Genomic DNA, 24,808 nt, shown 5'->3' with positions numbered 1-24,808 from the left:
CTCTCTCTAACCGTTTTCAGGTTTTGTCTTTGTTGTCTCTGTTTCGGTCCTTTTCTTCCCAAAATCCCCTCATTTTGGCGATGGTGTTTGGGCTTTGGACTAAAGCTGTCCCATTTGAGGCTAATGGCTCCCACTTTGGTATAATATTTTGCTTCCCATTTTATCTCCTCTCTCTCTCTCTCTGAGCATTATGCAGGTGGTGAAAGAACCGAAGGACGCGATGAGAATCGACGGAGGCGATCAGTACCCTCCGCTTACGGTTCCGGAGTCGGCGTTGGAGGCGGTGAGACGGCTGGCGACCGGCAACGCGGTTGTGGTGTTCACAATGAGCGGCTGCTGCATGTGCCACGTGGTGAAGCAGCTGCTCTTCGGCCTCGGCGTCGGCCCTACCATCGTGGAGCTCGACCCCCAGAAGGCTCCCCTCGCCGTTGAAATGCAGGCGCTGCTCTACCATCTAGCCGGAGGACGCGGCCACCAGCCCCTCCCAGCCGTCTTCGTCGGCGGCAAGTTCCTCGGCGGCGTCGAGACCGTCATGTCCTCCCACATCAACGGCACCCTCGTCCCTCTCCTCAAGGACGCCGGCGCTCTTTGGCTCTGATCATCCATGACTCCACCCCCAATATTGTCTCTCTCACACACCATTCTCCTTTTAACTTATCCTTTTTTTTTTTTTTTTTCAAATATAATATAGACTTTTAAGTTAGAAAAATATGTAATGTTATTTGGCATTTGAAATATTTATATATAGTTCTATGAATATATATTTATTATGCATTGTGTTTGATTTTGGAATGGTATTAATGTTGTATTATGTTTTTATCGGTCTCTAGAATTGGTTGACAAATGAATAAAATAAACGGCCAGTGAGAGGGTTATGCAACTTGGAAAGAGAGCAGGATAAGGTTATGATAGGACTCCATACGTACAATGTAAAAGAGTACAATGTATTGATCAACGGGAGGGGTAGGGGGAACGGATGCATGTCATCACTGTCATGTGGAACGTCCTTTACTTAACTAATGGTATTCCATTAATCATCACGTACTGGGTTTTGATTTTGTTTATTGGTATCAGCACTCTAAAATGGACTAATCTGTCGTATTACTGTTTTGTTTAATACTTACTCATTTCATTTACTATAGAGTAACACTAATGTTGATTAATGAATGGTGGAACTATGGTAAATGAATTTTTTTTTTTGTTTTACCTATTAATTAATAGTAGTAATATTAAAGAATAGGCCGTACATAGTAGAGGAGCTCATTATCATTATTCGGTTAGTAGAATTAGGGTTGGAGCAGAATTATAATTCTGACATGATTCTTATTTTTGTGTGTACCTAATAGCATCATTTTGGATGAAATCTTTTTAATGGTTAATAATAAAGTCTTAATATTTAATCGACATAATATGCTAGTACATAGTAGAGAAACATACCCTATTTAATTGTGGAAATAGGGTTGCAATGGAATTGTAATATCCTGATTTTCATTCTCTTATTTGGTTTGCGTAAATGAGAGTAGAATACTCGCATTCCAGCCAAATGTTAGTTTCTCATTCAATAGGAGGGTTACTCATCCTCTTAATTATAAGTAGGAATTGTAATTCCATTCTTGACCATTTTCCTAAAAGAAAATTATTAGATTCATTAAATAATTAATTCTTTAAAAAAATTGATTGTACCTCAATTACAAGCCAAAATGCAAACTTTCATTAGTGACAAAAATGCTACTAATTGTTTTTTAGGTCAGATCTAATGTCCATCCTATAATGTACTCAACTTTAACATCCAAAGGGAGATGAAACTCCTTGCGAACATGTTGGCCTAACTAGGCTTACGACTCTTAATTTTGATGATAACAAAGTAAGGCTATCTAATCTGCTTCAAAGTAATGATATTTCAGTTAATGAAGGCAGAAAGGATTTCAAATGATAAAAGGGACAAATTCTGAAAGCTCATGTCAACATTCAAATCAAATGAAGCTTAGACCTCAAATGATATATCTTGAAAGCTCACAAGGATCAAGGAACATGGAAAGCCCTATATCAAATAAATGATCCATAATGAAAGCTCAAAAAAGTTTGAAAGATCAAAGATCAGTGACAAAGAGAACTCAAAGCAAATAGGAGTCAAATCAGTTTTTAGAACAAGCTTTGTAAGTACTTCAAGTATAATTGTTCATTTTGAAACTCATTAGCAAACAAGACTTAGATACCTTAGTTTTAAGTCTTGGAACTTATTTTTCAAAAAAAAAAACTAATTGATATTCCAAGATTAAATAAGCAAAGAAGAGAGAAATCTAAAATGTTATAACACAAGAAATAAACTGGTGGAAAAACGACTGACTGTCAATGGATAGTTAACTACCATGTTAAAGGACCTAAGAAAGAAGACAGAAGCATGACATTCAACTATCTTATGTTGACAAGCGACTGTTAGTGTAAATTGAGACGACTGAGTGTGTTTTTCCAGTCATCTGTCACGCGATAAATTTTAAAATCACAACAGACATATTTTGAAATTTTAAGTTGCTTGGGGCTCAAACTTATTTAAAACTTGGACCCTACTCCAAGGAAGCTTGGGGAACAAGTTAGATACTCTTCTACATCTATAAATACACCCAAGTTAACTTGATTCAATACCAAGAATTCAATTTTAGCATTCAAAATCTCTCTCAAGCATTCTGAAATTCTCAAAGCTCTCTCTTGCTCACTACTTGCACGAAGTTTACTGAAGTCTTACTGATTTTCTCACTGATATTTTGCTTTAACTATCAATTCTTTCATCAATTGAAAGAATCATACGGTGAAAAATTTCTAGAGCTTCAATCTAAATTTCATATTGTGAATTTTGTTGAAGTATATAGTTTTTGATCTGTACTAATCAGCTCTTTGAGGAGCAATTCTTGTACGTCTTATTTCAAATCTTTTTAACAGATTGATTGATGGTTCGAGTGTTGAATCGTTGGACCAAGCAAGAGAATATTGTTTGGAGAAGGTGGGCTCTAGCCTTAACAAAGGAGTGTTGTAATCGGTGTTGTTCCTCCCGGTAAAGGAACTACAATAGTGGAACCTTTTGGTAGTTTGCCAAGGGAGAGGACGTAGGCTGTGTTGAAGCCGAACCCCGTAAAACCTTGTGTTTCTCTCTCTCTTCCCTACTCTTTACTTTTCAGCAAAATTTACAAACTGTGTGAATGCTTTAAACTCTGAATTCTAAGTGTTTGGTTTTTAAATAGACAGGAAGATAATTTGTTTTGGTTTGATCAATATTGATTGCGGAAACCAAAAGGGACTATGTTGGTTGATCACTCTTAACTTATTAAACTGAAAGTTTATTTAAAAGCTGAACATTGGGAATAAGTGTGTTTGAAAATTTTAACACAGGGCTTATACATATTCAGCAAGCATTACATATTGCTATAGGGCTATTGTTACAAGGATAAAGTGATTGGTTATTTTGTTTTGGTTGTGGTTGATTTGAATTAATTTTGTGATTGTGTTTGAGGTGTGCTTATTGTTATAACACAGAAAAAAAAGGAAATAATTTTTTTTAAAAAAAAAAACCCAATTCACCCCCCTTTTGGAAAAGCTATTCCAATTTTATAACACAACACCAAATTGGTCTTGAAGATGGTGCCTTGAAAATGTAGACTATTGGGATGCATGCAACTTCAAAATCATTTTGAGAATAAGCTTATGCAATATCCAAAGGTCCTTGAGTATCTAAATGGAAACTTGAGAAACATCCAAGATGCAAAAGATTGCCCAGAACAGAACACAAAAAGTGGTAACCCTGGTTGAATGCCTTGTTGAGCAAGTAGCCATTATCTTTGCGACATAAGGTGCAACCCTAGGATATAGAAATGAAATAAATGGCCACCTTAATCATAAGGTATGGTTAGTAATCTTAGAAATATTCGTAATGAGGAAGTCTTCATTGTAATTAGGGCAGGGGAAGATTGTAGAGACCCGAAGAATTTTACCAAATTAAGTTTTAAAAGAGAGGGGAGAAAATAAGTTTTTCTAAGGGTGTTCAGCAGGCCTCGTCGACGAGGCTAGATCGTTCATCGACGAGGAGCCTTCTGGGGCACATCGACGGGGACATGTGTCTCGTCGATGAGGGATTATAGAGAGATGTGTATCAGGGCCTGAAATTTGCTGACAAGGAGTAAGTGCTCATCTACGAACCTCCTTCTTGTGCTCGTCGACGAGATGACGGGCTCGTCGACGAGTCTGCACTTTATAAATATGCTAAACTCGGATTTGTAGCGAGAAAATTTTTCATGAAGGATTTCTCTCTCTAGGAAATACGCCCTCCTCACCTTTTCTCTAACTTTTTAGCTTAATTCTTTGTCGAATCGACGATCCGAAGCCACCACGCTACTCCTGGGAACTTTCTCTTCATTTCTGCAGGAGTGGACCATTGGTTGGGCCAACTTGGGTGCCATCCCAAAATTTGGATAAGTTAGCTATTCTCAGTTTTATTGAGTTTTTGGTGTTTTTGGACTGAGGAAAATATGTTAGGAAAGATAATACTGAAGTTTTGTTAGATAAAATGTTAATTTCAGGGTGTTGTGCTAGGAACATTGCCGGTGTAGGATTGGGTGTTTTGGGGGTATCTTAGCAAACCAGGTAAGTGGATAAACTAAGTTAGAATTTTTCATGAAATTATTTATTATTCTACAGCATTAAATTTCAGGAAAATATGTATATTATAGAATTATGTTTGGGAAATACTGTTATAAACAGGGATATGATTTAAACGTGTTTTGTTAGAAATTATGATTTTAGAATAGATTTTACATTCAGAATGTTACCCATTTCTGCGTGGCATGAGTTTAAATTTCCATGTAATTATGTATATCAGAATAATATATTTTCCCAGATCAAGCATGATATGATAGTTTTCAGAGCAATTATAAAACAATTCAGGAACCATGAGTTTATGTTTGTAATATTAAACAGTACTGAGAAATTATGTTCAGTATATTATAATATGCCGGTGCAGATGTCATGATTCATGTTATGTTATGCCGGCGCAGATGCCATGATTCATGTTGGCGCAGATGTCATGATTCATGTTGGCGCAAATGTCGTGATTCATGTATGATAAGACTGGATTCATGAAATATTATCATGTCAAATAGTATTGTGAAATACGAAACAGTTATGTTCAGTATATGAAACTTATTATATGATATCAGAACCCGGATGGTATGGTTTAGTTTAGTTTCAGAAGCACGATACTGTAACTATATGTTCAGAATTATGATAGTGCTACTACACGACCAGTAGTGTGGGAGATGGCAGTCGATATGGCTTTCGTGTAGAGTGGATTTGTTCCCCTAGCAATCCGAGACTAGGTGGGACAAGCCCATCGTACTTACTCACTTATGATTGATGTAACATGGTCGGCCAGCCATTGCTAGGTCCCGCCTTTGGGTTGCACAACCTAGTCATGTGGGGGATAAGACATGACACCAGCTAGCTATCCATCCTAAGTGTTATTTTAGTATTGTACAGTTATATAAGATAATTTTCATGTATAGAAAACTAATATACTTATTAAACTGTTTATATGTATAACACGAAAATGCACATAACGCCACACACTAATGTTAATTTATTTCTCTTACTGAGAGGTGTCTCACCCCAGCTATACAAACATTTCAGGAGTCCCTGATAGAAGAGCGGATAGAGCTCCGCAGTGTTAGAGGTCGATTGTCTTGCCCTGTCAAAAGGGTAAGCCGTTATGCTAGGTTTTTGGGTTATGACCCTAGGGAACATTTTTGGTCTTTTTGTAATGTGTATTAGTATTTGACAGGTTTGGTAAAACTATGGTATTGTATTGGTTGAATGACTTGTTATGTATATGTTTTTTATATTTTTCGCTGCTTAGATATCAGAGTTATATTTTAGGCATATCCCTAGTGCCCATGGGTCAAGGAGGATTATGTCTTATCAGCTGAATATGATAATAGAATTATTATATTAAATGTTATTATGGAAAAAAATGATTACGATAAAATAGCCAGATTGTTACAATGTGATATCAGAGCCTAGGTTGTTAGGTTCTATAAACTTTAGAATGCAACGGAAACAATACCAGAATATAGGACAAGGATTTGAGATTTTGTCTTGTAGTTTAGAGGTAGAACTTCAGTGGTGCTTTCTATGTCTTTCCTAGGGTGACGATTTTAGGAAAGCCATAGTAAACTATTATCGAGTTGTGTTTCTAAAGTGTGGGATTGAATCTTGAAATAAGATAAGCGTTCGTCAACGATGTTGCACTTTGGGATGTAATAGCCTAAGAGAATTTATCAGGTCCTCATCAACGAACACAGTGGATTCGTCAACGAGAGTACAAGAGGGTCTCGTCGACGAAGACAAGTTTCGTCAATGAGAAGATATCGAGAGAGGATTTTTGGAAGTCTGAAATTCGTCAATGAGGGTGCAGGTTCGTCGACAAACTTTATATAGGACTTGTCGATGAGGTGACGTGTCTCGTCGTCGAATTCGGCTCTATAAATAGATGAAACTTGGATTTTTACGTAGCAAATTCACAGAAACTCCCTCTCTCTCCTCTCTTTACGGTCCTTCCCTCTTCTCTCTTTGATTCCAGCCCCGTTAGTCGTCAGATCGACGATCTGAAGCCACCACGATGCTCCTAGGAAAGATCTCTTCAAGTATGCCGGAGCGGATCGTCGGTGGGACGAAATTAGATTTCATCCCAGATTTAGGTTTAGGTCTTTTTGTTGAAATTTGACTTTTCAGCAGTTGTAAGGAATGTTGTAGACGTAGAAATAGTAATATTTTATTATAGGATAAATAGTTTTCAGGGTGTTGAGTGGAGAACCATGCGGGTGTAGGATCAATCACGGTAGGGGGATTTTAGTAGAAATCAGGTAAGGGAAATATGCTATGCTTGGCAATTCTAGTATGTTTTCAGTATAAATTATACGTTATTATCAGATTATTATTCATAGCAAAAATTTATACAGTTTATCAAGTATGTTTAATATGTTTTAATTTACTGTGTGGCTTGAGAATATGGATATAGTATAGAAACTTGCTTTATAGTATTTTCAGAGTTATGTTTTACAGAATATACAAACAGTGAATATGTTTTATAGTAATTATAGAATACCATAATTATACAGTTTACAATACCACGACATATAGTTTTACAGTTCATTTCATAAATACAGTTGATACATATATAGTTTATAGTACCATGACATACAATTTTTTAGTTCATTTCAGAAATACAGTTGATACAGATACAGTTTATCACAGTGTCATGGTTAATACAGTTATTACAGAATCATGGTAAAACAGATAGTTGTATATAGAAATGTACTATATGGTATCAGACCCTGATGGACCATATAGATACAGTTTACAGAGCACGGTACCATTGCTACATACAGTATAGAGTGCAACCACCTATTTAGATAATACGTGGTAGTAGGTCGATCAAATGTCCACGTGTGGACAGGCTCCCTATTAGATATGGGTTGAGGAGGGCTGATCAGACTGATGGAGTATAGTGGTTTATCCTGGTCAACCTGTCAGGGTAGATCCTGCCTACGGGCCGCACAACCCTGTCATAAGGGGTCAAATCATGACATACAATTATCCATCCAGGGAAGTTTTCAGTTATTATTATGTATGTACGGTTTCACAGAAACAGGGAATATACGTATATATATTCAAAGTATTATGTATAGAAACCTAAAATACAGATATGTTAAGCAACATGGGAAAGGTGGTGGTTACATTATTTATACTATATTTACAGATTCAGTTATACATGATTATATAGAAACTGATTTTCATAGTATTGTAACTCATTTGCCACACACTAGCAATAGCATATTTTGTCTTACAGAGCGTCGTCTCATCCCATTACCTCAACATTTTTTTCAGGTGATCTAGGTAGGCAAACAGATCAGACTTGCAGATAGAGGGGTTTCAGTACTGCCCTCTTAGTAGAGTGAGTATTTTTTAGAGTATTTATGTATAGGCCTAGCACAGTTGAGGGTATTTTGGGAAACAGTCATATATGTATATTTTGGGGACGCATTTTAGCACTCTAGTATTGTATATTTTCTTGATTGTGTTTATATGAATTCTGCTTCTTGCTGCTTAGGTTGATGGTTTGGTTTAATCTAATAGGTATTAGAGCATTATAAATTTTACAGCATAAAAAAAAATCAAAACTGGAAAATAAATAGCAGGTCGTTACATAGGGGATTTATGTTAGATGCATAAGTTATAAGGATAGGGTCCCTAAGTCATGTTTATTATCTTTTCAAGATGGACCCTAGAGGAGGTAGTGCCCATACGAGCAGTAGTGATGGTGCAGGGCCCTCGAGTGCAGGCGGAGCTGATTCTGATGCGGTATTGTGTAGTGTGGCTTATTAGGTTATGGCTGAGATCGCCAGAAGCTCCAAAGAGCAGAGAGGCCCATCTACAGGCCATGGATGCATGATGGAGAAATTTACCAAGATGAATCCTTCGGTATTTTTAGGAGGAGTTGATCCTGCAGCTGCTAAGAATTGGATGCAGGAGATCGAGAAAGTTTTGGCAGTATTGCAGTGCACAGAGGAGCATAGGGTCCTCTTCGCCACCTATAAACTGACAAGGAAGGCCAAGAGGTGGTGGACTGTGGTGAAACTTCTAGAGCAGCAGAGGACGACATCGATGGTTATGACATGGGACAAATTTAAAGAATTATTCTTTGATAGATATTTCCCAGTCATTGTCAAGGAAGCTAAAGTGGAAGAGTTCTTGAATTTGAAGCAAGGATAGCAGTTGGTCCAGCAATACGCGGTGAGCTTTGTTGAGTTATCCCGCTTTGCCCCATTTATCATACCCAATGAAGCAAAGAAAGCAAGACAGTTTGAAAGGGGTTTGAGGCGTGAGATCTACAGGCAAGTTAGGGTGTTGAAAATACAGAACTTTGCTGAGTTAGTTGATAGAGCAACTTTGGCTGAGGCTGGTGAGCGGTTGGGTGTAGAGGAACAGGGACAGAAGAAGAGGTCCACACTTTCAGGATTTTAGTAGGGCTTTGGTCGGGGTTATTGGAGGAGAGGAAACTATGGCAAAGGTTAGAGGCAAGAGAATGGGGGCCGTGAGGTTCAGGGTGCTCAGACCTACCCTGTATATCAGAGATGTGGAAAGAGGTATTTGGGAGAGTGCTGAGCAGAGAGAGGTGTATGTCATTGTGGAGGATCGGGGCATTTGGTACGAGATTGTTCTATATCTATTAGTACTGCTTTTGCTCCTAGGAAATTCAGGGGAGGTTGCCAGGTGCCTCGTGGAGGTCAGTAGAGGAATGCAGCCCTAACGAGGGTTAATGCTTTGACATTAAGAGATGCAAAGACTGCCACAGACGTCGTGACAGGTACCCTTATTATTTTTTCATGTCATGTTATTGTTTTATTTGATTTGGGTGCTACTCATTCTTTTGTATCTGCGAATTTCATTAAATTATCTAGAAGCGAGACCTAGTTATTAGATGTAGAATTGTCAGTAGCTTCACCATCTGGTTCAATGGTAAAGTGTCATAGGGTGCTCAGAGGTTATCCTGTAGAAATTTGGGGGAGAGTACTACTTGCTGATCAAATTGTACTTGACATGCATGGGTTCAATGTAATACTAGGTATGGAGTGGTTGGCAGCTAACTATGCTAATATTGACAGTCATTTGAAAGAGGTGATCTTCAAACCACCAGGCAAGCAAGAATTCAGGTTTGTGGAGTCGCGGGTGTGTTCCCCACCTCAGTTAGTGTTAGCTATGCAAGTGAGAAGGCTACTCCTGGATGGTTGTTAGGGGTTTATGGCTTTTGTAAAGGGGTGTCAGGAAATGAATTGAAACTTGGCAATACACTAGTGGTTAAGGAGTTTGTTGACTCTACGAGTCCAATCCTGTTTTGATAATGACAAATCACTTGGTATTTGATGTGTGCATTGAGATTGTGAATAGGAACAATATTTAACATGCATGGAAGGATAGAAAGTCTTGGAAAGACATGAAGACTAAAGTATATCCATCTTGGTAAAATCCATGGAACTAAAAGAGTTGAAGAATGAAGATGCAAGAGGCAAGTTCAAGATCGTCATGGGAATGGGTATTTAGAATTGAATGTATTTACATATTTCATATGATTTAATTTGAGGCTCAAAATATACCCTAGACTGACCTTAGGACTCATGCATCTCATGAACATCTTTAGGGGATATTTATAGACTTAAAGAGTTTTTAAAACCCCAAAAAATATTTTATAAAAGAGCAAAGAAAGGGAGCAAAAACAAATTTTTGAAAATAAAAAGGAAAAGCCAGAAAATGTTTAGTTCAGAAGACCAAACTCCCTGACCAGTCGTCTGAAGTGTCAACTTTAGAAGACCAAAGTTAAGCTTAGTCGTCCGAATAAGTTCTTCAAAAAAATTGAATATTAAGTTCAGTCGCCTAAAGAATTATTGGAGAAACACAAAAATAGGCAAAAGCACACCAAAAGACTGAACCCTAACTTCAGTCATCTAAACCCACAACTTCAGAAGTCTATACCCAAACTTCAAACGTCTGACCTTGTGTCTAGGTTAAGTTTTTGAAGCTCTAAGTAACTTCAGTCGTCTGAGCTCTAATCCTTAGTCGTCTAAACTTATGGGAAGATTAAAATTTTGATTTTTAATGAGAGAACACATGAGTTATTTTCACAATCAAGTTGATCCAACGGTAAGAAATCATCCTAAGGGCAAGGTTACCTATATAATCAACATCTAAACCCTTGTGCCCCCAACAAGTGAAAAGAGAATGAATCTTTGGCATACAATTGAGGATATTGCACGTTTAGCATAACTTGGGAGAACTTTGAACACACTGCTTGTAAGAACCCAAAATATGAAAAATGCGTTTAAATATTAAGAGAAGGGTAAAATTGGAAATTGCCGAGTCAAAGGGCTGTAAAAGGAAATTTCCTTTGCTTCCTCATTAAGAAATCTCAAATATCTCTCTCTCTCTCTCTCTAAACCTCTTCCTACTTCTTCTCTCTAGAATTCTTCGCTGATTGTTGACGAAATCAAAAAACGGAAGCTACCACGAGGATCCTGGAAGGATTCTCTGTAACTTCTACGGATCGGAATCTTGTTTCGGAGATTTTTGGGTTTCGGCATAAAATCAAGGTAAGGCTCGGTTTTCAATTATGATCCAGTAGATTTGTAGGTAACTGTCTTGTGAACATATTCTATACTGTGATTTATAGGTTTTGGAACTCGGTTCGCTGTTTAGGAACCTTGGAGTTCGGGATTTGCTTACGAGGTTAAGGTAAGGGGAACTATGTTTATATTGGTTATTTTTGAAATCGGACTCGGTGGAACTATGGTCCACGGTCCTGTGTGTGTTTTGGCTACTCATTTGGGGGGATCTAAAGGGGAAAACTATGGGTTTTTCATTATTACAATTTTGGGAAAAAGGAAGTGACGGGCTGAATCCTGGGTTTTGTTGAAAACCGAGTATATGCGTGATTTATACTGTGATATTGGGATGGTCATGCCTTGACTTTTTTTAAACTGTATTTGTTTGGAAAACCATGATTTAGATTACCAAATGAGTGTGGTTTGTTTGGTTATATGAGCATGCATGTGTGTGTGATATGTTGAAATGCTAGTAGGAACGCGGTTTCAAAATTGTCCCAGGTACTGAAAGTGTTTGGCTCTATATCCGAGGGCGTGTTATCACCTGCCATGTAGGCAAGAGTGTTCGGCTCTATATCTGAGGGCGTGAGCCTATTTCGGCAGATCAGGCCGAAGGGTGTGGATCCACCAGTTTAGCACCGGTACGATGCCATGGGAGTCAGGGACTAGCCATGTGCCGGTGGTGCCGTGTTCACGGGTTGGCTATAGGCCAACGCCGTATGTAGCGGGCCGGCTTCGGGCTAAAGAGTGTGACGACACTGAGGATTATTGATCATGTGTATGTATTGTGACGGGACTGTGTATAAATGGCCGCCGTATGCGTGCATGTATGCACTATGTGAATTAGTACTGGATTGCATTCAATTGCGTGTATGTTGTATCATGATAACACTCAAATGCCATACACCGATATAACCGTTGTTCTTCCTTACTGAGAGGTGTCTCACCCCTACTGTACGTACATTTTGGCAGGTCCTTCAGGTAATCGGAACTAGCGTCCTGGTGTAGGGAGCGTAGTGGCCGGTGTACTACGTTAGCGCTTGGGTAAGTGCTAGGATTATAGTTTTGTTGGGTTGCCATTTTGACTTGTATTTGGGCACCCAGTTTGTACATTTTGTTAGAGTCATGTTCTGCTCTTGTATAGACTCTGGTATGGTACTGCATATGTTGATATAGAATGACGTTTTTCGCTACATATATGATTATGATTGGATGTGTTTAGGGTGCTTGGGAACCTCATGGGGTTGGACCCTTATGCTTTGTACTGTATCTGTGATGATTTGTATGATACAGGGATAGATTAGATTATATTTTCACCCTCGAGTCCCATTTCTGGATTCGGGGTGTGACAGCTTGGTATCAGAGCTAACTAGGTTACTAGATCTTGTAGACTTGGTTAGGCTTAGTTATAAGTACATACTAGAGTATAAGATGTAGATATGGGTAGAGTTGGTTGAGGGTTGTTCGGTTGCTAGACCGGGAATTGTCGACGATATTCCGTGTTTTTCCTGGGATGACGATTCCAGTAAAAGCAGGGCAGATCATTGATGACTTTCGTGTCGGTATGATAGGACAGACCTAGACCTGGCAGGAAGTAGTTAACACGATTAGTGTAGATCATTGTGTTAACTGTATGTGTTTTAGGGATACTGATAGATTCCTATTGTGTTGTAGAATGGAGCCCAAGGATAATAATCTGGGAAGTGGCTCCGAGGAGACTGCGAGTGATGAGTCTCCTTCTGTCCCTCGGGGTTTGACGAGGAAGGTATTGCGGGAGATTGGGCGGAGTGTGAGGAGACGCGAGCGCTCTCCTACTACTGCGGGTTGCACCATTGAGAAGTTCACACGCATGCATCCTCTGACGTTCTCTGGAGGACCAGACCCGACGACAACAGAGGACTAGATGGAGAAGACTGAGAGGATTCTGGGAGTCTTGCACTGCACGGATAGGCATGGAGTCCTCTATGCTACTTTCCAACTGTCTGAGGAGGTGGGTCGATGGTGGATTGCAATGAGTCTGCTGGAAAGGCAGAGAGCCGGTCCTGAGGAGATGACGTGGAGCCAATTCAAGGAGGTGTTCTTTGAGGAATACTTCCCGGCTTCTGTACGAGATGCGAATGCAGATGAGTTTTCTGCGTTGACTCAGGGGAGTTTGATGGTGCAAGGGTATACGGTTTGATACATAGAGCTGTCCCGCTTTGCACCATGTATGATCTCAAGCGAGTATGAGAAGACTCGAAGGTTCAAGAAGGGTTTGAGGAAGGATATCTGCAGACTAGTGGGTATGCTTCAGATCCGCGAGTTCTCAGTGTTGGTGGATAAAGCCACGGTGATCGAGACTGGTATCCAAGAGGAAGAGGTGGATCAGGAATCGAGGAAGAGGACGGTACCTTCTGGTTCTCAAACAGGATCTCATCAGGGATCGTGGAAGAAGAGGAGCAAGGGCTCGGGTTACTGCCAGAATACCGAGCGCCAGGACTCTCAGATGAGCCAGATCGGTGGTCGTTGTACCAGATGTCACAAGTGGCACGAGGGAGAGTGTCGGTCATTTGGGGGTAGTTGCTACAATTGTGGCCAGCCAAACCGTATGTCTCGTGATTGTCAAGCACCGAGGTGAGACGTTCCTACAGTTAGTGGGGACCGAGGGAGTAATCAGATACCTCGGGGAACCGCTCAGACGAATACAGCTCCTGCCAGAGTATACTCTCTTACTCCAGCGGATGTTGAGCATGCAGGTAACGTGGTGACAGGTACCTTATTATTGCTTTTGAATAAAGCTTCTGTTTTGTTTGATTCGGGTGCAACCCATTCCTTTGTGTCTATGAATTTTGTGGGATGGTGTGGGGTTGAGACTCGAGATATGAATGAGGTGTTGTCTGTTACTACACCATCTGGTAGTGTATCCTTCTGTAGGAAGATATGGGTAGACTGCCCAGTGGAAATTCAGGAGAAGCTGCTACCGGCAAATCTTATGGTATACGACATGTCAGGGTTTGATGTTATTCTGGGGATGGATTGGGTGTTCTCCAGTTATGCCGTGATTAACTGTCGTAGGAAGGTGGTAGTTTTCAGACCTCCTAGAGAGCAGGAGTACGAATTCGTGGGATCGTGTGTGCGTTCAGTGCCACAGATTCTGTCGGCATTATTGGCGAGGAGGCTACTCTTGGATGGATGTCAAGGGTACTTAGCTTGTGTCAAGGAACCGCCGCGGGATAAGTTAAGACTCGAGGATATTCGGGTAGTCAGCGAATTCCTGGATGTGTTCCCAAATGATTTACTTGGTTTACCTCTGGATCGTAAGGTGGAGTTTGTGATAGAGTTGCCGCCTGGTAAGGTGCCGATCTCTAAAGCTCTGTACCGGATGGCTCCATCAGAATTTCGGGAGTTGAAGGAGCAGTTACAGGAATTACTAGATAGGGGATTCATTCGACCTAGTGTTTCGCCCCGGGGAGCTGCAGTACTATTTGTGAAGAAGAAGGACGGGTCGATGCGGATGTGCATTGATTACCGTGAGATTAACAAGGGTAACTGTGAAGAATCGTTATCCTTCACCTCGTATAGATGATCTCTTTGACTAGTTGCAGGGGACGTGGGTCTTTTCAAAGATCGATTTGCGGTCAAGTTATCACCAAGTGAAGGTTAGAGCGGAGGATGTAGCGAAGATGGCTTTCTGAACCAGATATGGCCACTACAATTTTTTAGTCATGCTTTTTGGGTTGACGAATGCTCCGGCGGTGTTCATGGATCTGATGAACAGGGTTTTCCATGAGTACTTAGATCAATTCGTAGTGGTATTCATTGATGACATTCTGGTATACTCGAGGAGTACGGAAGAGCACATGGAACATTTGAGGTTAGTGTTATAAATTCTGTGAGAGAAGAAGTTGTATGCTAAGTTGAAGAAATTTGAATTCTGGTTGAGTCATATTGCGTTCTTAGGCCATGTGGTTACTGGGGATGGAATATCAGTTGATCCTAGCAAGATTGAAGCTATGGTCGACTGGGTAAGGCCGAAGAATGTGCAGGAGATTCGGAGTTTTCTAGGACTAGCGGGATACTATCCTTGGTTCGTAGAGGGTTTCTCTAAACTGTCTGGACCTATGACTCAATTGACCAGGAAGGGAGTCCAGTTTGAGTGGACCAATGATTGCGAGCAGTGCTTTCAGGAGTTGTAGCACCGGCTGGTTACTGCTCCAGTGTTGACCATTCCTTCGGGGGATGGTGGATTTGTGATTTATAGTGACGCGTATCTGAAGGGCTTAGGATGTGTGCTTATGTAGCAGGGTAAGGTTGTGGCGTATGCTTCTCGGCAACTGAAGGAGTATAAGAAGAATTACCCTACGCAGGATCTGGAGTTGGCTGCTGTTGTGTATGCACTGAAGATCTGGCGGCACTATTTGTATGGGGTGTAATGTGAGATCTTCACTGACCATAAGAGCCTCGGGTATTTCTTCACTCAGAAGGAGTTGAGTATGAGGCAGAGGCGATGGCTAGAGTTGATTAAGGACTACGATTGCACGATCAGTTATCACCCGAGGAAGGCAAATGTGGTGGTTGATGCGTTGAGTCGGAAGTTAGGACCTACAATTGTATCTATGGTTGTAACTTAGTATCACATCATACGGGATTTGGAGAGCTCAAGTATAGAGTTGGTGGCTGGTGATCATTCGGCTTATTTTGCTAGTTTGGTGGTCCAACCGACCCTATTTGAGCGTATAAAAGCTACGCAGGCTAGTGATGCAGAGTTGGCAGAGGCTATGGAAAAGGTACAGCAGGATTAGCTACAGAGTTAAACAGCTCTGAAGGAGGTGTGTTAAGGTTTGGGACCAGACTCTGTGTTTCGAACGATGATGAGATTAGAAGGACGATTCTGGAAAAGGCGCATCGTTCTATGTATACGGAACATCTCGGTAGTACAAAGATGTATCGGGACTTGCGCGAGACCTTCTGGTGGTCTGGTATGAAGAGGCAGATTGCTCAGTTCGTGGAGTAGTGTCTGACGTGTTAGCAGGTGAAAGTTGAACATCAGAGGCCTGTAGGGCTGTTGCAGCCTTTGCCTATTCCGGTGTGGAAATGGGAGCATATTTCCATGGATTTTGTGACCGGATTTTCGCCAACGCTTCACTGGCAGAATGCTATCTGGGTGATTGCGGATAGATTGACGAAATCTGCTTATTTCATACCGATGAAGGTTAGCTATCCTTTGAGTAGGCTAGCAGGTTTGTATGTGCACGAGATTGTGAGAATGCACGGGGTACCAGTGTCCATTGTGTTAGATTAAGATTCGAGGTTTACTTCTCGATTTTGGACGAGTTTGTAGGAGGCATTGGGGACGAAGCTTACCTTTAGTACAACGTTCCACCCCCAGACTGATGGACAGTCGAAGAGGACGATACAGATATTGGAAGATATGTTGCGAGCTTGTGTGTTAGACTTCGGTGGTAGCTGGATATAGTTTATGCCACTTGTGGAGTTCGCTTATAACAACAGCTTCCAGTCTAGTATCGGGATGGCACCGTTCGAGGCTTTGTATGGTCGGAGGTGTCGATCTCCCTCGTGTTGGGATGAAGTTGGTGAACGTCAAGTGTTAGGACTTGAACTTGTGCAGCAGGCGTCTAAGAAGGTGGGTTTGATCTGGGAGAGGATTAAATCGGCTCAGAGTCAGCAGAAAAGTTATGCAGATGTTCACCGCCGTGAGTTAGAGTTTGAAGTGCGAGGTAAGATATTTTTGCATATTGCTCCGATGAAAAGAGTGATGAGATTTGGCAGGAACGGCAAGCTGAGCCCGAGGTATATTGGACCATTCGAGGTACTTGAGCGAGTGGGTCTTGTAGCCTATAGAGTTGCATTACCTCCAGCACTTTCGAGGGTCCATGATGTGTTTCATGTCTCCATGTTGAGGAGGTACGTGTTGGATCCTTCACATGTGATTAGTTATGGTGAGTTGGAAATTGGGGATACTTTAGTGTATGAGGAGATACCTGTTCAGGTTCTAGACAGTAAAGTTCAGAAGTTTCGTACCAGAGAGATACCGTTAGTGAAAGTATTGTGACGAAACCACGAGGTTGAGGAAGCTTCTTGGGAACTGGAAATGAAAATACGTCGGAAGTATCCACAGTTATTTTGAGCACTTATACATGATCCTACTGTGGGTTGGGATAGGTGGTTAGTCGTCGGGAGTGTGCGTATTATGAACTCCTGAGACTGTTGTATATGTAATCACGGTATTCCTCCACCATAAGTGAGGGTATGTATGTGTATGTGTATGATGGGACTGCGCTGTGGTGATCGCCAGTTCGCTCTTGAGTTGTGTCTATGAGAGATGGCAAATTTTGAGAACGAAATTTTTGTAAGGAGGGGAGATTGTAAGAAACCAAAATATGAAAAATGGGTTTAAATATTAAGAGAGGAGCAAAATTGAAAATTACCAGGTCAAAGGGCTATAAAAGGAAATTTTCTTTACTTCCTCATTAAGAAATCTCAAATATCTCTCTCTCTCTCTCTAAACCTCTCCCTACTTCTTCTCTCTAGAATTCTTCGCCAGTCGTTGACGGAATCGAAAAACGGAAGCTACCATGAGGATCGTAGAAGGATTCTCTACAACTTCTACGGATCGCAATCTCGTTTCGGAGATTTTCGAGTTTCGGCGTAAAATCGAGGTAAGGCTCCGTTTTCAATTATGATCCAGTAGATTTTTAGGTAACTGTCTTGTGAACATAATCTGTACTGTGATTTGTAGGTTTTGGAACTCGATTCGCTGTTTAGGGACCTTGGAGTTCGAGATTTGCTTACGGGATTAAGGTAAGGGGAACTATCTTTATATTGGTTATTTTTGAAATCAGACTCGGTGGAACTGTGGTCCACGGTCTTGTGTGTATTATGAATACTCATTTAGGGGGATCTAATGGGGAAAACTATAGGTTTTTCATTATTACAGTTTTGGGAAAAATGGGGCGACGGGTTAAATCCTGGGTTTTGTTGAAAATCGAGTATATGTGTGATTTATACTGTTATATTGGGATGGTCGTGCCTTGACTTTGTTTAAACTATATTTTTTTGGAAAACCATGATTTAGATTACCAAATAAGTGTGGTTTGTTTGGTTATATGAGCATGCATGTGTGTGTGATATGTTGAAATGCTAGTAGGAACGCGGTTTCGAAATTGTTTCGGCTCTATATCCGAGGGCGTGTTATCGCCTGCCATGTAGGCAAGAGTGTCTGGCTCTATATCCAAGGGTGTGAGCCTATTCTGGTAGATCAGGCCGAAGGGTGTGGATCCACCAGTTTAGTGCCGGTACAATGCCATGGGAGTCGGGGACTAGCCATGTGCCGATGGCGCCATGTTCATGGGTTGGCTACGGGCCAACTCCGTATGTCGCGGGCCAACTTCAGGCCGAAGAGTGTGACGACACTGAGGATTATTGATCATGTGTATGTATGTGACGGGGCTGCGTATAAATGGCCACCGTATGCGTGCGTGTATGCATTGTGTGAATTAGTACTGGATTGCATTCAATTGCGTGTATGTTGTATCATGATAACACTTAAATGCCACACACCGATATAACCTGTGTTCTTCCTTACTGAGAGGTGTCTCACCCTTACTGTACGTACATTTTTATAGGTCCTTTAGGTAACCAGAACTAGCGTCCTGGTGTATGGAGCAGAGTGGCCGGTGTACTGCGTTAGCGCTTGGGTAAGTGCTAGGACTAGTTTTGTTGGGTTGGCATTTTGACTTGTATTTGGGCACCCAATTTGTACGTTTCGTTAGAACCATGTTCTGCTCTTGTATAGACTCTGGTATGGTACTGTATATGTTGATATAGAATGACGTTTTTCACTGCGTATATGATTATGATTGGATGTGTTTAGGGTGCCTGGGAACCTCACGGGGTCGGACCCTCATCCTTTGTACTGTATTTGTGATGATTTGTATGATACAGGGACAAGTTAGATTATATTTTCACCCTCGGGTCCCATTTTCGAGTTTGGGGCATGACAGTGCTGAAGTTTTTGCTTGGGATTTCAAAGTTTATACGTCAAATCTGAGCTAAGGCTATCTTGATCTTCAAAAGGCAATCTAGCAATTATTATGCTTTCATTTTGGAATTGAGGTTTGGTAAATCGATTTGCTTGTTAATATTCACTCTTATAGAGCTTTTTGTCTAAATTGATTTTCTTGTTATTATTTATTCTCAAAGAGTTTTTCATCTCAAAATCCATTATTGAATATTAGTTGAGACATTGATCTTGAGTATGCTTATATTAAATTATTTTAACAAGATCACTACTTGAGAAAAGTTTTTGCCATTGGTTAAACGGTTTTGATTCAAGTGGATCTTCAGTTAAGGACTCGATATTTTCGATATTACAAAACCACTTGATTAAATATTCATAGAGTTCATACTATATATATTATTAAAAAATATTTTCTGAAAACTATTATATTAGGTTTTTGATTTTTGAAAATCATATCATATATATATATTTGCATAGTACAAAGAGCATATTGTGTTTGGATACTTGGAAGAAAACTTATTGATTTAGATCTTTATAATATTCAAGACAAACTTTTTAATAAGATCACGTTTGGTATTCGTGCATCTAGTAAGTTGAACTAGAACCCTAATTTCTCCAAAGCTTCTACATATATCATTACTTGGGAGATTTGATAAAAGGGAATTTGTGTTGAAGCATATCATTCATATAACGATTATATCGTTACATACATACTGAGCTTCAAGTTTCAACATATGGATATGTGTTAGGATTTTCAATTGTACTCACTAGTTATGGTAAAAGCAATATTGAGTTGTTTTGCAAATTTAAAATTCTATAATTGTAATCACGGTTCGGGTTGTGAACCGGGTGGGGAGGAAATTGTGCCTCTTGTAAGCAGCAGATGTAAGGGAAGTTCTATCCCGGTTAAAGGAGCAGGGATTTAGTAGAATCCTTGAGTGGGTTGCTCAAGGCGAGGACATAGGCCGGGTTGGCTGAACCTCGTAAAAACTGTATTTGCCTTCTCTCTTCCTTTACTTCTTTTATTTTCCGCAACACATTTCAATATCTATCTTGTATGTGTATGTTGAATAACCTCAGAAGCACTTGACAATTAATTGGGTGAAAATAATTCATTGATATAATAATTTAAATCATTCTTAAACCCCTGCAATTAATTTGTTAAATATAGAAATAGGGATTAAGTGGTAAGTAATATTAAAGGTTTTTTAAAAATACCCAATTCACCCCCCTCTTGGGATTACGCCTAAATTAACATTTGGTATCAGAGTGGGTTTACATAGACTTAATTATTCATTTGTAAAAAGATCACATGGCACACAATGGTGTAACTCCATTCGGTGAGGAACACTCGTCCACTAGACCACCTATTTTCTACGGTATAAATTACACATACTGGAAAAGAATGATGAGTATATATCTGTTAAATGTAGATTGGAAAGTGTGAAAAAATTTTTCCAAGGGAAACCATGTCCCTATGAAAGTAGTTGATAAGGTTAATGTACCCAAAACTAAAGATGAGTATACGGAAGAAGACTGGAAATCAGTGCAAATAAATGCTACTGCAATAAATTTGTTATTCTATGCACTAGATGTAAATGAGTTTAATAGGGTAATGGCATGTAACTCTATTAAAGAGATTTGGGAAAGATTAGAAGTTACATATAAAGGTACTAAGGAAGTAAAAGATAGTAGGATAGACATGCTCACCAGTGAGTATGAAGCATTTAAAATGACTGCTGATGAATCTATTCAATCCATGTACACTAGATTCACCTACATCATGAATTCTTTAAATGCTTTTAGTAAATCTTACCCTACTAATGAGTTGATCAGGAAAATACTCAGGGGACTACCTCCAGTTTGGGAAGCTAAAGCTATTGCAATAATAGAAGGGAGAAATCTCAAGGAGATGTCGGTTAACGAACTAATTGGATCGCTTATCACCTATGAGCTTGCAAATAAATGAGAGGAAGAATGAGCAAATTAAAGCAAAGAAAACTATAGCACTTAAGGCATTATCTCATTGCTCCAGTGAGGGAAGTGATTCAGAATCAGATGATAACATAACACTCATCACTAAGAAATTTGGAGAATTCATGAGAAAGAAGAAGAAATACACCAGAAAATTCAAGGGGTCAAAAGTAGAAAAGGGAGAGTCTAGCAGAAGGAAGCAAAAAGATGATCCTCCCATGTGTTATAACTATAGAGAATTTGGACACATCAAGCCGGATTGTCCCCAACTGAAGAAAGGGTCTAAGAAGAAAAAGAAGAAGAAGAAGAAGAAGAAGACTCTAAAAGTGGGCTGGGACACACACAATACCAGTAGTTCGAAATATGAATCCAGTGATGACGAGATGGCGAATCTATGTCTGATGGCACATGATGACCACGAGGTACAATCCTTTTGTTATGCTTCACCTTACTATTCAAGTGATTCAGAAAATGAAAATAGCATGCTTTCGTATGATGATTTGCATCAGAAATATTTGTACACCCTTAAAATTCTTGAGAAAATGAATAAGAAAAATTCTAGTTTGAAATTAAAATTGAAAGAATTTTCAAAGTTAGTTGAACGTCAAAATAAATCTCATGCATCTCTTATGAAAGACAAGGATTTGAAAATTGAGGAGTTGGAAAAGAATTTGAAAGATAAAACTAAGATTATTTGTAAATTTACTGAAGGTCAAAATAACTTTGAAAAACTCCTAAAAGCTCAAAGAAATTCCCTAGAGAAAGAAGGTCTTGGTTTTAATGGGAAGGAGAATCTAAAACAGAAACATCTCTACATGGGATATTTTGTAAGAGAGTCAAAATCGTATGTTCCAACTAAAGACTATCATAAAAATATTACATATTTTAAATGTAAGAGGTCGGGTCACATAAAATTTGATTGTCCTTTCAAAAATAAAGATGTCAAATTTAAGAAAGTCTAAAAAGTCAAAGGAGAATCTAGTACTAACCCCCATGGACCCAAGAAAATCTGGGTACCAAAAGTAGTTATGTGATTATGTCCTGCAGATGTGCTTAAGATTATCCTCCTCGAAGGACAAGTGGTATATGGATAGCAGATGCTCGCAACACATGACAAGAGATAAAGTTAAATTCGCATCTATCATATCCAAAGATGAAGGATTCGTTACATTTGGGGATAACTCTAAAGGTAAAATCATTGGAGTTAGTAAAGTTGGCAAGGAACCTTCACTTGTCATTTATAATGTGTTGTTAGTTGATGGATTGAAACATAACTTATTGAGTATAAGTCAACTATGTGATAAAGGTTATAAAGTCAGCCTTGATAACCTTGCTTCTCAACATGCAACTTGTTTCTCTACTATAAATGAGATTAGTTGGATTTGGCATAGGAGACTAGGACACGCAAATATGGATTTAATATCTAAACTTGTTAAGGAAGAATTAGTTAAGGGATTGCCTAAGACAAAATTCGTGAAAGATAAAATTTGTGATGCATGCCAACTAGGAAAACAAGCAAGGACGAGCTTTAAGAAAAAGAAAGAAATCTCTACTACTAGGCCACTTCAAATACTACACTTAGATTTATTTGGTCCAAACCCAATTTAGAGTTTAGGCGGAAAATCATACGCATTCGTCATAGTTGATGATTATTCAAGATATACATAGGTACTCTTTTTAGGTCACAAAGATGAAACATGTGAACAATTCATAAATTTGTGTAAGAAAATTCAAAATGAAAAGGGTTATACTGTCACTAAAATCCGAAGTGATAAAGGTAGAAAATTTAAAAATGAAAGCATGGAAGACTGCTGCAATTCATTAGGAACAGCTCATAATTTTTTGGCTCCTAGAATACCATAGCAAAATGGTGTAGTTGAAAGGAAGAATAGGTCTATATAAGAAATGGCCAGAACTATGCTTAACGAACATAAATTGCCTAGGTGCTTCTGGGCTGAGGCAGTAAATACCTTCTGCTATGTTCTAAATATAGTTTTGATTAGAACATCTTTAAATAAGACTCCTTACGAATTATGGAATTGCCATAGACCAAACATATCATATTTTCATGTCTTTGGCTGCAAATGTTTTGTGCTTAGAGACAATGAACATTTAGGAAAGTTTGATGTGAAATCAAATGAAGGTATCTTCCTAGGGTATGCCTTAGATAGTAAAGCCTACAGAGTATACAACAAACGAACATTAATCGTTATAGAATCCATTCATGTAGTGTTCGATGAGTCAAATCCCTTCTCAAAAAGGATTGATGAAGATGAAATTGAGATAAATAAGGAATTTGAAAAACTATCCATTAAAGATGATTCAAGAAAGAAAAATGAAATTAAGGAACCATCAGCTGAAACTAATCAAATTGAAAATGAGGTTAATGAACCACCTAGAGAATGGAAGTACATAAAGAATCATCTCATTAATCAAATAATAGGTGAACCATTATGTGGAGTAGCCACTCGATCCTCACTTGGAAATATGAGTAGTCATTTTGCCTTTTTATCTCAAGAAGAACCTAAGAATGTGAGTGAAGGAATTGAGGATGAATCATGGGCGTTGTCTATGTAAGAAGAGTTGAACTAGTTTAAGAGAAATAAAGTATGGACATTAGTTCCTAGACTTAAGGATAAGACAATTATTGGAACAAAATGGTTATATAAGAACAAGAAAGATGAACATGGGATAGTTGTTAGAAATAAGGCAAGACTAATAGCTCAGGGATATAACCATGAAGAAGGAATAGATTTTAAAGAAACCTTTGCACTTGTAGCTAGAATGGAAGCCATTCGAATGCTTTTAGTCTATGCTTCTTTCAAGGATTTCAAGTTATATCAAATGGATGTCAAAAGCGCATTTTTAAATGGCTACATAAGTGAAGAGGTATATGTAGAACAACCCTTGGGCTTTGAAAACCATAAGAATCCAAATCACGTTTATAGACTAATAAAAGCCTTGTACAGTTTAAAGCAAACTCCTAGAGTTTGGTATAAGAGATTAAGCTGCTTTCTTCTGGACAATGGATTTATCAAAGGAAGGATAGACACAACACTTTTTATAAAGTCTAAGAAAGATGACATGCTCTTAGTTCAAGTATACGTAGATGATATCATATTTGGAGCTACAAATAAAGACTTGTGTAATGAGTTTGCAAACACTATGCAAAATGAATTTGAGATGAGCATGATGGTGAACTAAATTTCTTCCTAGGACTTCAGATCAAACAAGCGAAACATGGAATCTTTATAAATCAATCAAAGTACATTAGAGATTTGCTCAAAAAGTTTAATAGGAAGATGGAAAAATACTAGGAATACCTATGAGCGCTTCTTTGAAATTAGACAAAGATGAACAAGGTATACCAGTAGATGTCAAGCTCTATCGTGGAATGATCAGTAGCTTACTTTATATGATAGCCAGTAGACCTGAAATAATGTTTAGCGTATGTTTATGCGCAAGATTTCAAGCTGCACCAAAAGAGTCACATTTGTTAGCTGTCAAACGAATACTTAGATACCTAATAGGAACCGTGGAACTTGGGTTATGGTATCGTAGGTATACATCTTTTGAGATTATCAGCTATTCAGATTCTGATTTTGCTGGTAGCAAA

At 39.2% G+C, this 24,808-nt stretch overlaps 1 protein-coding gene across 1 annotated transcript; it reads left to right on the top strand.

Annotated features, from left to right (window-relative positions):
• The first annotated feature begins 220 nt into the window (after positions 1-220).
• Positions 221-598, top strand: LOC131143857 (glutaredoxin-C9-like). The gene has a single exon (XM_058092223.1). The coding sequence runs from the start codon at positions 221-223 to the stop codon at positions 596-598; it is 378 nt and encodes a 125-aa protein (XP_057948206.1).
• Positions 599-24,808: the final 24,210 nt, after the last annotated feature.

Source organism: Malania oleifera, chromosome 12, assembly GCF_029873635.1.
Source record: "Malania oleifera isolate guangnan ecotype guangnan chromosome 12, ASM2987363v1, whole genome shotgun sequence".
NCBI classification, from domain to species: Eukaryota; Viridiplantae; Streptophyta; class Magnoliopsida; order Santalales; family Ximeniaceae; genus Malania; species Malania oleifera.
This window is presented reverse-complemented; position numbering and strand designations above follow the sequence as displayed.

Excerpts from the sequence above, each read along its gene's own strand:
- LOC131143857 (XM_058092223.1), top strand. The coding sequence starts at position 221 with ATGAGAATCGACGGAGGCGATCAGTACCCTCCGCTTACGGTTCCGGAG.